General features: G+C 41.3%; 1 protein-coding gene across 1 annotated transcript in view; it reads right to left on the bottom strand.

Annotated features, from left to right (window-relative positions):
• RELN (reelin) overlaps positions 1-15,548 on the bottom strand; it is a 1,440,257-nt gene that overhangs the window by 64,670 nt on the left and 1,360,039 nt on the right. The window contains exon 59 of the mRNA XM_085653954.1: positions 14,852-15,013. Coding sequence (XP_085510080.1) covers positions 14,852-15,013 — 162 coding nt within the window. The remainder of the gene's footprint in view (positions 1-14,851; positions 15,014-15,548) is intronic.

Here is a 15,548-nt window from a genome sequence, read left to right on the forward strand (position 1 = left end):
AAACGGACAAAAAAATAATAAATTCATACATGTATTTTCATGAAAACCTGAAGCATGAAATTCATTATTCAAGGGGGGACATGATGTATCTAGCTTAGCCTATATGTACCCTAATTTCTTCCTCATTATTGAGACCCTGCAGAGTTTTGGTTGACAATTCAACTATGTAATTAGATTCCAAGACTCTAAGTGCCTTCACTCTCTCTCCACCTCTCTCGTTTTTACTGACTTGGTCAATACAGAAGTATTTTAATATATATATATATATATATTCAATGAAAAAACCATAGGTTTCACACATGTTATAGTTAGCTGGACATTTCACTCGTACAAAACCATTGAAATTCCTCCGTTATAGTTAGTTCAGCTAACTATAACTCGCGCGCCCGCAATCCACTGCTGATGACGTCACATATTACATCACTCATGACATGGTCAGTGACATCACTCATGACATCACTGATGACATCTCAAATGACATCACTGATGACATCATCCACGTGAAAAATTACCACATCTTCTCACACCCTAATATAACCTTCCCAAGTTCCCATAGGAAATCTGAAAATTCTATTTTGAATAACTTTGGCGCTGGTTGACTTATGTTCGTGAAATTTTCAAAACTAATGGAGTGCTCCGCTCAGCTCCTACCCTGAAAGTCTCGGGGTGATTCGTCAAGCGGGGGCTGAGAAAAAAGGGGGGTCCCAAAACGCGTTTTCCCCATGCATTTTCCCATAGGACCTTTAGTCGAAGGTACAGCCCGAACGGCTGAACAGATTTACTTGAAATTTGGCAAAGAGGTAGTCCTCAGGTCAGGCATGTGCCTTTTGCATATATGGTGTAAATCCGTTCAGTAGTTCCTGAGAAAATCAAAAGTAAAATCATATACATATCTGGGCGGAGCCTAACCACACATCTCATTGTGAGATCTGATTGGCTGTCAGCACTTCATCCAAGAAGTGTTGGCAGCCATCTTGGGACCAATATACATGATAGCACCTCATTAAAAAGCATTGCAGTTAATAGAAGGTTTTAAGACTTTAGTTACATTATAAATCAATTGTTGATGGTACCATACTCATTTTAGGAATTGTGGTATGTTCTAAGGTGATTTTACCATGTGAAAAAGCCTTCTGCTGGGATATCATGAATCATCTTTGAGAGAAAACTATTTTCACATGCTTTTCCCACAGAGGTTTGGAAGGTGATCTATAAGCTAAACTGAGAGCATATTTTCTGTAAATTCACATTATCTTTCTCAGTCATGTGAGAATGAAGTCTGACATTCTCAGTAAAACGTGTACATCCAACAAGGGCAGAGACTGTCAGTTGATTCCTTTGTGTTCTACTGCAGCTTCCCAGAGTGTTCCAAAGAACAGCTAGAGCGCTAACAGTCTTACTTATGACAAAGGTATGGCACACATGAAGCCATCTTGATTGGAATAAAGTGGTAACATTTAAAACATTTAATTTGCAAAGGAACAAAATGAGGGGGTTCATTTTGCCATAGAAATTATGATTAGTGCTGCAGAAAGAAAACTTAGGGCACATTTTGACTTCTCAAATCCTCTTCTATTTCATTAAAAAGTTCTGACATGCAGACTGAAACATGCACTTTGAATACCAGCAGCAGACTTCCCTGGTGAGCAGTAGCTTTGCTACAGTGATCTAATGAGGAACTAGAGTGCTACCATTCAGAATTTATGGCAAATGTGTCACATCTGAATGCCTTCTTGATGGAACCAAAGTAAACAAGCATTGAAAAGGCAATAGGTCTCGCCCTCGTTTAAGTTAAAGCAATTCTGTTTGTAATTAGGTGGCTTTTTAGCTTTGCTTTTATTAGTGTTTTTCAAAATTTCATGTACATAACATGCATATATGTATATGTATGCATGCATTTTTATTTGTATTTATATAGATATGCAGATTATATATATGTTTATATATGTATGTATATATATATATATATATATATATATATATATATATATACACATACATATATATATAAATGCATATGCATATATGTGTATATGTGTGCGTGTAGAGAGAGGTAGAGGTAGAGAGGTAGAGAGTAGTAGAGAGAGGTAGAGAAAGGTAGAGAGGTAGAGAGTAGAGGATGAGTAATAGAGATTAGAGAGTGAGTAGCAGAGAGTGAGTAGGAGAGAGTAGTAGAGTGAGTAGTAGAGAGTGACTAGTAGAGAGTAGTAGAGAGTAGTAGAGAGTAGTAGAAAGTGAGTATTAGAGAATGAATAGTAGAGAGTAGTAGAGAGTGAGAAGTAGAGAGTAGTAGAGAGGGAGTAGTAGAGAGTAGTAGGGAGAGTAGTAGAGAGTGAGTAATAGAGAGTAGTAGAGAGTGCGTAGTAGAGAGTAGTAGAGAGTAGTAGAGAGATTAGTAGAGAGTGAGTAGTAGAGAGTGATTAGTAGAGAGTAGTGGAGTAGTAGAGAGTGAGTATTAGAGTGAGTAGTAGGGAGTAGTAGAGAGTGAGTAGTAGTAGAGTGAGTAGTAGAGAGTGAGTAGTAGAGAGTGAGTAGTAGAGAGTGAGTAGTAGAGAGTGAGTAGTAGAGAGTAGTATAGAGTGAGTAGCAGAGAGAGTAGTAGAGAGAGAGTAGTAGAGTGAGTGGTAGAGAGTAGTAGAGTGAGTAGTGGAGAGTAGTAGAGAGTGAGTAGTAGAGTGAGTAGTTGAGAGTGAGTAGTAGAGTGAGTAGTAGAGAGTGAGTAGTAGAGAGTAGTAGAGAGTGAGTAGTAGAGTGAGTAGTAGAGAGGGAGTAGTAGAGAGGGAGTAGTAGAGAGGGAGTAGTAGAGAGTGAGTAGTAGAGAGTGAGTAGTAGAGAGAGTGAGTGGTAGAGAGTGAGTGGTAGAGAGTGAGTGGTAGAGAGTAGTAGAGAGTAGTAGAGAGTGAGTAGTAGAGAGTAGTACTAGAGAGTAGTAGAAAGTGAGTAGTAGAGAGTGAGTAGTAGAAAGTAGTAGCGAGTGAGTAGTAGAGTGAGTAGTTTAATTTAAAAGGAACACAATGAGGAGGTTCATTTTGCCATAGAAATTATGATTAGTGAGGAAAAAAGAAAAATTAGGGCACATTTTGAGTGACTTCTCAAATCCTCTTCTATTTCATTAAAAAATTCTGCCATGCAGACTGAAACGTGCACTTTTAATACCAGCAGCAGACTTCCCTGGTGAGCAGTAGCTTTACTACAGTGATCTAATGACCAACTAGAGTTCTACCATTCAGAATTTATGGAAAATGTGTGACACATCTGAATGCCTTCTTGATGGAATCAAAGTAAACAAGCATTGAAAATGCAATAGGTCTCGCCCTCGTTTAAGTTAAAGCAATTCTGTTTGTAATTAGGTGGCTTTTTAGCTTTGCTTGTATTAGAGTTTTTCAAACTTTCATATACATACCATGCATATGTATGCATATATGTATATGTATATGTTTGCATGGATTTATATTTATATAGATATGCAGATTATATTTATATTCACTGAAAAAACCATAGGTTTCACACATGTTATAGTTAGCTGGAAATTTTACTGATAAAAAACCAATGAAATTCCCCCGTTATAGTTACTGTAGGCAACTATAACTCACGCGACCGCAATCCTCTGCTGATGCTAATACTGTATTTAGACACTTATTTGCCCATGTCTTCTTCCATTAAATTTTAGCTATACATATTTTACAAATTTTTTTTTTTCATAAAGACACATATGTCATCACCAGAGGATTACCGTCGCGTGAGTTATAGTTGCCTACAGTAACTATAACGGGGGAATTTCATTGGTTTTTTATCAGTAAAATTTCCAGCTAACTATAACATGTGTGAAACCTATGGTTTTTTCATTGAATTAGCAAGGTTTTTTAAATGCTAATTCCCAACTATAACGTGTGTGAAACCTATGGTTTTTTCAGTGAATTTGTACGGTTTTTTAAATGCTAAGTTACTTTACGCCATTCGTGGCGTGCACGCCCACTTAACGCAGTTCGTTCCGTGCGCGCGCGGTGCGCTTCGCGCACCGTGCGCGCACAGTGAGCACGCGGTGCGCTTCGCGCACCGCGCGCCCACTTTACGCAGTTAGTGCCGTACACGCAAGGTGGGCACGCAGTGCGCTACGCGCACCGCGTGCCCACGTTACGCACCGTGCGCACATGGAGGACATATTATGCGCTTCCTTGTGATAGGTAATCTGTTAAATTTAATTTGTAAGTGATGACAATAATATGCCATGCACAGAGAGTGTTTTTTTTTTTTTATTAAAATTTTTAGCGTAAGCGCACCGTACGCGTACGGTAAGCGTAATCGGCGAAATTTTCAAAAAATAAAAATTTACCGTTTTTGGCCTTGGGGGATCTTTGAGGACTCAACTAACATGGCTATGTGCATGGGCGCTGTCTAAACAGCCCCTTTATATGTTTTTTGCCTTTGTTTACAGCCCCCCCCTCAGAGTGCGAGAGAGAAAATGGCGGCCGCCGCTTCCTGGTTTCGGCCGATTCGAATGTTTACTAAGATCTAACAGCCAATCAGAATCGCGCTCGCGCACGCCACCGTACGCGTACGGTAAGCTTACGGTAAGCGTACCGTAAGCTGGCTCAGATATATAAATTGATTTAAAGGCTATTTTCTCAGAATCTACTGAACAGATTTACACCAAACCTACAAAAGGCACTTCCTTGACCTGAGGACTACCTCTCTGCCAAATTTCTAGTAATTCTGTTCAGCCGTTCGGGCTGTAGCCCTGTCTAAAGGTCCTATGGAAAAATGCATGGGAAAAACGCGTTTTGGGACCCCCCTTTTATCTCAGCCCCCGCTTGACGAATCCCCCCGAGACTTTCAGGGTAGGAGCGGAGCGGAGCGCCCCACCCCACCTATTTTGAGAAATTCGCGAGGATTCGTCGACCGGCGCCAAAGTTATTCAAAATAGAATGTTGCGGATTTCCTATGGAAACAGGGTCCTAACTATAACTACCTACTGGCGACCGCCAGTAGGTAATATATATATATATATATATATATATTCACTGAAAAAACCATAGGTTTCACACATGTTATAGTTAGTGGAAATTTTACTGATAAAAAACCAATGAAATTCCCCCGTTATAGTTACTGTAGGCAACTATAACTCACGCGACCGCAATCCTCTGCTGATGCTAATACTGTATTTAGACACTTATTTGCCCATGTCTTCTTCCATTAAATTTTAGCTATACATATATTACAAATATTTTTTTTTCATAAAGACACATATGTCATCAGCAGAGGATTACGGTCGCGTGAGTTATAGTTGCCTACAGTAACTATAACGGGGGAATTTCATTGGTTTTTTATCAGTAAAATTTCCACTAACTATAACATGTGTGAAACCTATGGTTTTTTCAGTGAATTTGCAAGGTTTTTTAAATGCTAATTCCTAACTATAACGTGTGTGAAACCTATGGTTTTTTCAGTGAATATATATATATATATATATATATGCACGGTTTTTATCAACTTTAATAAGCCCTGTACATTTGGTGGCCTTCGGCCACCAAAAGCACAGGGGGTGGGGTCAATGTGGATAGTGTTTTTTTTATTTCAATTTTATAATTTCATGTTGCCAAAATTTAGTTTTTTTTACCTATTAATAAGCCCTGTACATTTGGTGGCCTTCGGCCACCAAAAGCACAGGGGGTGGGGTAAGTGTGGATAGTGTTTTTTTTATTTTTATTTTTTTACCGTACGCTTACGGTAAGCGTACGGTAAGCGTACCCCGCGAAATTGCCGAAAAAACAAATAAAACCGTTTTTGCTCTTGGGGGATGTTTGTGGACTCCCTCAACATGACTATGTGGGAGGGAGTTGTCAAAACAGCCCCGTAACATGTTTTTGGCCATCATGTTTGATAAACAACACTCAGTGCGAGAGACAAAATGGCGGCCGCCGCTTCCTGGTTTCGGCCGATTCGAATGTTTACTAAGATCTAAGAGCCAATCAGAATCGCGCTCGCGCACGCCACCGTACGCTTACCGTAAGCGTACGGTAAGCGTACGGTAAGCGGGCTCAGATATATATATTGATTTAAAGGCTATTTTCTCAGAATCTACTGAACAGATTTACACCAAACCTACAAAAGGCACTTCCTTGACCTAGGGACTACCTCTCTGCCAAATTTTGAGTAATTCTGTTCAGCCGTTCGGGCTGTAGCTCGTTCTAAAGGTCCTATGGAAAAATGCATGGGAAAAACGCGTTTTGGGACCCCCCTTTTATCTCAGCCCCCGCTTGACGGATCCCCCCGAGACTTTCAGGGTAGGAGCGGAGCGTAGCGCCCCACCTATTTTGAGAAATTCGCGAGGATTCGTCGACCGGCGCCAAAGTTATTCAAAATAGAATGTTGAGGTTTTCCTATGGAAACGTGGTCCTAACTATAACTACCTACTGGCGACCGCCAGTAGGTAATATATATATATATATATATATATATATATATATATATATATGTATATATATATATATATATAGTTAGGACCACATTTCCATAGGAAAACCATTTTTTGTTTTCCTATTAACTTTAGGGCTGTTTGACAAATATTCACAAAACTTTTGAAAATATGTTCTTCCACCTCAGCTCCTTACTAGTAAGTTTCATGAGGGTTCTGTCAAGCGGGGCCCTGAGAAAAAGGGGGAGTCCCAAAACAGATTTTCCCCATTCTGCACCCTTGCCATGCACTGCTAATTACCCACATATTACATTACTTATCACTCATGACATCATTGATAATATCACTGCAACATTGAAATTATTGATTAGAAAACTGTGCATGGCGGAGACGCGTGTTATAGTTACTTGTGATAACTATAACTGGTGAATTTCAGTGGTTTTGTACATTTAAAATTGCATATATAGATATATATATATATATATATATATATATCCAATGCAGACCACCCCATGTGGAAGAGATCAGAGGACACAGCGGGGACTTTTCGGAAGGTTTACTTTATTAGGAGAGTGCAGGGCATAATGCATTTCGGCGTTTAGGTGTGCCTTCTTCAGACGCCCTTCACACGACAAGGATCACACTTTCACCTCCCTATTGTGCTGCTAAGGTCCTCCCCCTTGGCGGGAAGTCAGGTGGCTCCTCCGGATTACTTGCAGCTGCCGTCAGGTGAATAGAGACTACAGCCCCCATCATGCACCACAGTGGAAAGTATCCTAAGCGGAGTCCATGCTCAGTGAGGGATCTATGTCGTTACAACGCACACTTTTACAACGCATGCACTTACAACGCATTTTTTACAACGCAAAATCCATTACAACGCATTGCATTACAACGCATGACACTACAACGCATTTTTAAAAACTACCTTTGCAACGCATTCCATTACAACGCATACTACCTTTACAACGCATACCATTACAACGCATAATATTAAATTGCATTTAAGGTAAGTATTAGATAGTATAGGGGTAAAAATTACTTTTCTAACTCCAGGGGGTGCAACAGTAGGGTAAGTGTTGGATAGTATAGGGGTAAAAATTACTATTCTAACTCCAGGGGGTGCAACAGTAGGGTAAGTGTTGGATAGTATAGGGGTAAAAATTACTATTCTAACTCCAGGGGGTGCAACAGTAGGGTAAGTGTTGGATAGTATAGGGGTAAAAATTACTATTCTAACTCCAGGGGGTGCAACAGTAGGGTAAGTGTTGGATAGTATAGGGGTAAAAATTACTATTCTAACTCCAGGGGGTGCAACAGTAGGGTAAGTGTTGGATAGTATAGGGGTAAAAATTACTATTCTAACTCCAGGGGGTGCAACAGTAGGGTAAGTGTTGGATAGTATAGGGGTAAAAATTACTATTCTAACTCCAGGGGGTGCAACAGTAGGGAAAGTGTTGGATAGTATAGGGGTAAAAATTACTATTCTAACTCCAGGGGGTGCAACAGTAGGGTAAGTGTTGGATAGTATAGGGGTAAAAATTACTATTCTAACTCCAGGGGGTGCAACAGTAGGGTAAGTGTTGGATAGTATAGGGGTAAAAATTACTATTCTAACTCCAGGGGGTGCAACAGTAGGGTAAGTGTTGGATAGTGTAGTGTAATATTATGCGTTGTAATGGTATGTGTTGTAAAGGTAGTATGCGTTGTAATGGAATGCGTTGTAAAGGTAGTTTTTAAAAATGCGTTGTAGTGTCATGTGTTGTAATGGAATGCGTTGTAATGGATTTTGCGTTGTAAAAAATGCGTTGTAAGTGTAGTGCGTTGTAAAAGTTGCGTTGTAAAGGTTGTTCCCCTCAGTGAGCACTGTAATACCTGGCAATATATATATATATATATATATATAGAGAGAGAGAGAGAGAGAGAGAGGTATAGATAGGATTTAATAGATATAAAGAAATGAAGACAGAAATATTTGGGGCAGAGAAAGGGGGAAGGGGGAGTAGTAGGGAGTAAGAGTGGAAGGAGAGTCAGAGAAAACACCAGTTCAATACCCAGAAAGATCTCCTATTCACAATATAGCATGAGGCAAATCTGATGGCAACACAATGCAGTTCTCACTTTGTGGTAAAAAGAAAGAACAGCAAGGTGACTAGTCCAGGGGCACCTAATTCAAAAGGTGCTATAATTGTAGGCTACTGGAACCTGCAGTAAGGAAGACTTTATAGTGCATTCTTATCAAAGCAACCCCTGGAAACCTGAAGACCCCTACATAGATATACATTTTCCATTTACTTTCCATGCCTTTACCCTGTTCATCTTCGACTAGTGTGGCCTAACAAACGATCTACTTTTAATAAGCTTGTTTAGTTCTCTATTCTTTTCCCTAAGCGTTTTGTTGTAGTTTCAGATCGTGGTCAATTCTCTGTTAGTGTTTACTGGAGGATTCAACTTGTTTCTGTGAAACGGTTAAAGTTGTTTACTCAGATCATATTATAAAGTGTGTTAGAAAACAAAGAATACACATTCTTTTAAAAAGGATACTTTGAGGGGCATTCTGATAACGATTCAAAACCTAGAAACCACTGAAAATCACCATTAATATTGAATTCTGCAACCATCATGTCCTTTCCGCTGCATGCTCTACTAATGACCTCACACATGACGTCACAGATGCAAACACAAAATGGCATAATTGACTACATCAGAATATCACCGGGCCGGATGGCCGGATGAGCTGTATGCAGAACATCACTTTAAGACAGAGTTTTAGACGCACAAACACAATTATAATTCAACAAATCGAATGTTATGGATTGATGTAGAAGCAATTTAAAAGTAGGAGGAACCTATCAGACAGCATCCTCTGGAAATTGAAGCCCATTTTCACTTAGACTACTACACATTATCTTTTTTTTTAAGGCTATAAAATGTGTCTCCAAAGCTGAAAATGTTAGCCAGCATAGCCCTGCTTGTGAAAAGGTGCAGGGCCGGTCTGTGGTTAGAAGGACTTTAATGAGTTGTACATGAGAAGAGTACTGAATGATTCTGAAGGCACATGAGAGCCTAAGGTGAATGCTTGCCACTCGGGCATATATCAACCAGACAGCCTGAGTATTCTTACATTATAATTAATGTCTGCTGGAGACTTGGGGTAAATCAAACATAATACCCCAGGGGTGCAACAGGCATTTATGCCAGCTGTTAGCACCACTGGGGCACTATTTGAACGGACCCTTCTATAGCTTTTATTGCTCAGCGTCACATGCTGCGCTGGTTTGATAACAAACGGGCATTCCCTTATTTGCATGCGGTTGTGGCCCCAAGAATATGAGGGAACCCATCACTTTTGCACCCATGCTACATTGCAGACAGAGGAGGAGGGACAAATAAGCCATCAGGAGACATACTGAACGATTGCCACCTTTGAGATGGCTTTGATAGCGTGCCACATATAAGATGATGTTCAGTCAGTTTGCCGGAGGAGGGTATGGGGTTCCAAGGACACCGCAGACATCCCGCTGCAGGTTGGTGCAGTCCCACATTACACTTGCCAACCAGGCAATTCTTGATTCCTCTTCAACGTGAGGCCCGATCTTAATCCGCAGAGAAAGGAAAACTGGTGGCTTCAAACAGACTGTCTGCCTTTCACTAATGCACATTTCAAAGTGAAGCAGTAAGTTTGTGCCTGCACTGTGAACACTGTATTTTATGTGATCAGGTACACACTTCTGGTCTGTAGGAGGCGCTACAGCGCAAACTGGGCAGCGCACCCAAACTGTAACGGTGAACGTCCTTTACAACGCGGTTGTTACACCGCGATACATTTACATCGTGGTCCTTACAAGGCAAGTTGTTACAACGACTTGCGCTGGATGGGGCTATACACTAAGGAATAGTATGATTTACTATTCCTACACCTTCCCTACTGTTACGTAGGCCGGAGTTGGAATACTACATCATACTATTCCTAAATCCAGCGCCCTCCAGCGCAAGTCGTTGTAACGACTTGGGTTGTAATAACTGCGATGTAATGTACCGCGATGTAAATCATTGCGTTGTAATGTCACATATTCACTGTAACTTGGGCCCTGGAGCATATCATGAGCAAGGAGCACAAGCCAGGAATGGAGCTCCGCACCTGAACGAAATCAGCCTTTATTTGTGTGCATGCACTACCTCATTCACTGTACAAGTTATGGCAAGTGTTACAGATAGCATTGATCAGAAACCCAGAGCTGTGGTTGTTGCTTTGTGTTTCCAAGCCATGCTGTCTACACCTCATGAACTAACTTGGAGAATTTCAGAGAGTTTCCAAGTCAAAGCATGTACTAAATGAAGCACATTTGCATTCAGAAAAAGGTGCACAGCTGTGCATGTAAGCATGCATACATTGGGTATTTTTACAGTGTGGTACATTGCCAAGGGTAAGCATAAAGTCAATAAGTCATAGGGTTGTGGATGGTTAATGCATTGTGATGCAGTGCTCTTTAAAGAGGTGAGTCTTCAACACTTTCCTAAATTGGAGCAGTTTTGGGGCAGTCATGATGCATACAGGGATATTAGTCCAACTCCTGGATACATAGATGGAAAAAGTCTGGTGTGTTGTTTTTTTCTTTTTTACACTTCGTTCTGCAGCCTAATGTTGTTCTGGCTGGGAGAATGGTCAGAACCACCAGAGACTGTGAGCTTGCTTAGATGATGAACAGGGGTGCTGATTGAGATGTCTTTATAAATTATGCAGCTGGTTTTGAAGATGGAGCGGGATGGGAAGGGGTGCCAATGGAGTTCCATCAGGATGGGGTGATCATATTTCTTTAGGCCCTGGATGAGATGTGCTGTGGCATAAAGATGTCCTTAAGGGGTGCAAAGTGGAGTCTGGCAGGCCATGGAGCAGGGCATTACCACCATACAGATGCAAGAGTACAGGGGCTCGAACAGCAGTTCTGAAGTCACTTTCTGGAACAAAGAGTTTGACTTTCTTTAGAAGAGAGAGATGGTACCAAGTTGTCATTTCTTTTGGCAATATGTTTCTTTAGGGTGAGGTTGGTGTTCCCAGTAAATCTAAGTAACTTGGCATTTGGTCAAAGTTAGGGTTCAAACCCATCAAGGTACAAATCTTTGAGCCAGGAGTGTTCTTTACAAATAACAGGAATTCTGTCTTGATGGGATGAGCTTCAGGTAGTCAGGCTTCCAGTGTTGGATGAACAGAAAGCAGTACTTTAGGAGTTGGATGTCTAAATCAGAGCAGACTTTAAAGTTCAGTTGTGTATCATCGGCATATTGGTGAATCTTGATGTGGTTATCTGTTAATAGCGCACCAAGTGGGTCCATGTAAAGCTTGAAGGTGACAAGAGACAGTTTAGAACCCTGGGTACTACACAGATATTTTGTGACCTGGAGGTGCCTATATGAACAAACTGGTGTCTGTTGGAAAGGTAAGTGAACCAGTGAAGGATATTGCTGGTGAATCTCAGGGAGAGTATAAGGGTGGGATGGCTGACTGAGTCGAAGGAAGGCTAAGAGGTCCAGTAAGATCAGGAGGCAGGTGTCATCATCTGTGGTCAAGAGGGCATCACCTCCAATCAGTAAGGTAGCAGTCTACATGCTGCAGCGTGATCTGAAGCCAGACTGGTAGTCGCGCAGGAGATGGGTATCCATATTGTTATCTTAGAGACAAACATAGAATGCTATTTCAAAAATCTTGCAGATGAACAGTATGTGAGTGATGGGCCGGTTGTTGACATGGTCATCATGGCCCAGTGTAGGTTTCTTTAAGAGTGGGAGGATATCTCCTGTCTTATGAGCTTCTAGGAAGATGTCTTGAGTGAGGGAGGCACTGAGTTAAAGTAAGAGACAGTTCCCAGTGAGAAATTTGATGAAGAATGAGGGTAAGACATCCTCTTTATAAGAAGTGGTTTTGAAGGAGTGGAGTACGTCAGGGTGATCTGAGAGGGATAGGGCTTGAAGGCTGACCATTGTTGAGTTCATGGGAAAGGACCGGTGTAATGGGAGACATCCTTTATAACGCAATTTTATTCACGCAATGTTTTTACCACACGTCCATTACCACGCAATACCTTCACCACGAAAGTCTTTACCATGCATATGCCTTTACCACTCATGCCTTTTTAGTGTTTAGGGTGGGTACGGGTATTTGGGTGGTAAGGGCATTTTTGAGGTTTAGGGCGGGTAAGGGGATTTGAGTGGTAAGGGTAATTTTAGGGTTTAAGGTGGGTAAGGGTATTTGGGTGGTAAGGGTTTTTTAGGGTTTAGGGGTGGGTGAGTTTAGGGGTCCATAAAGGATATATATATATATATATATATATATATATTCACTGAAAAAACCATAGGTTTCACACATGTTATAGTTAGCTGGACATTTTACTGATAAAAAACCAATGAAATTCCCCCGTTATAGTTACTGTAGGCAACTATCACTCACGCGACCGTAATCCTCTGCTGATGCTAATACTGTATTTAGACACTTATTTGCCCATGTCTTCTTCCATTAAATTTTAGCTATACATATATTACAAATATTTTTTTTTCATAAAGACACATATGTCATCAGCAGAGGATTACGGTCGCGTGAGTTATAGTTGCCTACAGTAACTATAACGGGGGAATTTCATTGGTTTTTTATCAGTAAAATGTCCAGCTAACTATAACATGTGTGAAACCTATGGTTTTTTCAGTGAATTTGCAAGGTTTTTTAAATGCTAATTCCTAACTATAACGTGTGTGAAACCTATGGTTTTTTCAGTGAATTTGTACGGTTTTTTAAATGCTAAGTTACTTTACGCCATTTGTGGCGTGTGCGCCCACTTAACGCAGTTTGTTCCGTGCGCTCACGGTGCGCTTTGCGCACCATGCGCGCACAGTGAGCACGCGGTGCGCTTCGCGCACCGCGGGCCCACGTTACGCTAGATGGGCCATGAACGCACGATGCGCTTCGCGCACCGTGCGCACATGGAGGACATATGATGAGCATCATTGTGACAGGTAAAATATATGTTTTGTTTAGCTCTATTAAGCCATGCACACAAGAGGTGCCCTTCGGGGTGGGGAGAATGTGGATATTTTTTTATTTTTTTTTATTATTTCTTACCGTACGCGTACGGTAAGCGTAATCGGCGAAATTTTCAAAAAAATTAAAATTGCCTTTTTTCACTTGGGGGATCGTTGGGGACTCCCTCCACATGGCTAGGTGCTTGGGAGCTGTGTAAACAGCCCCTTTACATGTTTTTGCACTTGGTTTTTCAACCCCCTGTCAGAGTGCGAGAGAGAAAATGGCGGCCGCCGCTTCCTGGTTTCGACCGATTCGAATGTTTACTAAGATCTAAGGGCCAATCAGAATCGCGCTCGCGCACGCCACCGTACGCGTACGGTAAGCGCACCGTAAGCGCACCGTAAGCTGGCTCAGATATATATATTGATTTAAATGCTATTTTCTCAGAATCTACTGAACAGATTTACACCAAACCTACAAAAGGCACTTCCTTGACCTGAGGACTACCTCTCTGCCAAATTTCAAGTAATTCTGTTCAGCCGTTCGGGCTGTAGCTGTGTCTAAAGGTCCTATGGAAAAATGCATGGGAAAAACGCGTTTTGGGACCCCCCTTTTATCTCAGCCCCCGCTTGACGAATCCCCCCGAGACTTTCAGGGTAGGAGCGGAGCGTAGCGCCCCACCTATTTTGAAAAATTCGCGAGGATTCGTCAACCGGCGCCAAAGTTATTCAAAATAGAATGTTGCGGATTTCCTATGGAAACGTGGTCCTAACTATAACTACCTACTGGCGACCGCCAGTAGGTAATATATATATATATATATATGTGTATATATATATATATATATATATATATATATATATATATATATAATTATATATATATATATATAACGATATTTCCAATATCATTGTAAAGGCATATGCATAGTAAAGCCTTGCATGGCAAAGGTAATGCGCAGTAAAGGCACAATTGAGCTGTAATGGACGCATGGTAAAGGCAGGCGGGGTAATTACATTCATTGTAATGTCATACATCCGGGTGTAAGAGATGAAGCAGGTTTGGGGTTGTTGATGTGCTTACTGAACAGCTTGTAACCAAGGTACAGAGTTGATGTAATTGGGTCCTTAGAAGACTTCACTAGCCTATCTCTTTTGTTTAAGAAGTGTTGTTCATGATAGAGTTCGAATTTGCTTCATATGACTAACCATGGTGGGCTTTCCTGTGGCCACTGCTGAAGACATGTAACACCTCATACTCTGTACAGACTATCCTTACATCCACTCACCATACCCGGTCTAATTGTGAGTTTTCTGCATCAATGAACCTTCATTTGGTCAGTTTACACTTGCAGCAGCACCTTCCGTTTCACTGGCTTCCTACTCAAGTGACGTTACCCCCTCTGTAAGACAAGTAGTGGGTACCTAGACGAGACGTGGTCGGGAAGCTGGATGGTCACTCGCTTCCAGGCCGAGCTGTTGACTGAGTTGTAGATGGTGGCCTCGTGGAACTGGAATGGGGAGCAGCCGATACTGTTTGAAGAGGATGGAAGGCACTGCGTCTGGACAAGATGCCACGCGTCGGTCCTGCAACAAGCATACGTGACTTACGTCAACATTTGAAATGAAAGGCAACACAAGAGTTAACACTAAACAGCAGGCACTACTTGCTTTTTCTCTTATTTATACAAACGTTAGTAGCACAATCATAAAGTGAGGTGACAAAAAAAATCCTGTATATCTAAAAGGAAATGTGTCTCCGAGCCAGACAGTGACCCAGAATTTATCAAACAGCACAGTAGCTTGTCCTGTCGACATGATAGCAGGGTTTGCTATTGAGAGGCCAGCCACACTGTAGAAAAACTTCAGAACGTTCGTAGTCTACGGTCCAAACGGAAGAAGAAGCATACTGAAGTGCATTTTAGGATGAAACTGCCATTTGACACGCAGGTACTAAAAAATCGAATATGATAGCACGTATGAAAATGATCACAATGAAGTTTATGTTTCATTTGTTTCTGTGAAGTACACAAATGTTGGACTAAACATCCTTCTTCCAACTCGTGTCAACGAGGCTAGATCCAGGCCGGCGAAGTGGAAGATAACTTTGGAAGATGGCGAG

Source organism: Triturus cristatus, chromosome 4_1 (genome assembly GCF_964204655.1).
Source record: "Triturus cristatus chromosome 4_1, aTriCri1.1, whole genome shotgun sequence".
NCBI lineage: Eukaryota > Metazoa > Chordata > Amphibia > Caudata > Salamandridae > Triturus > Triturus cristatus.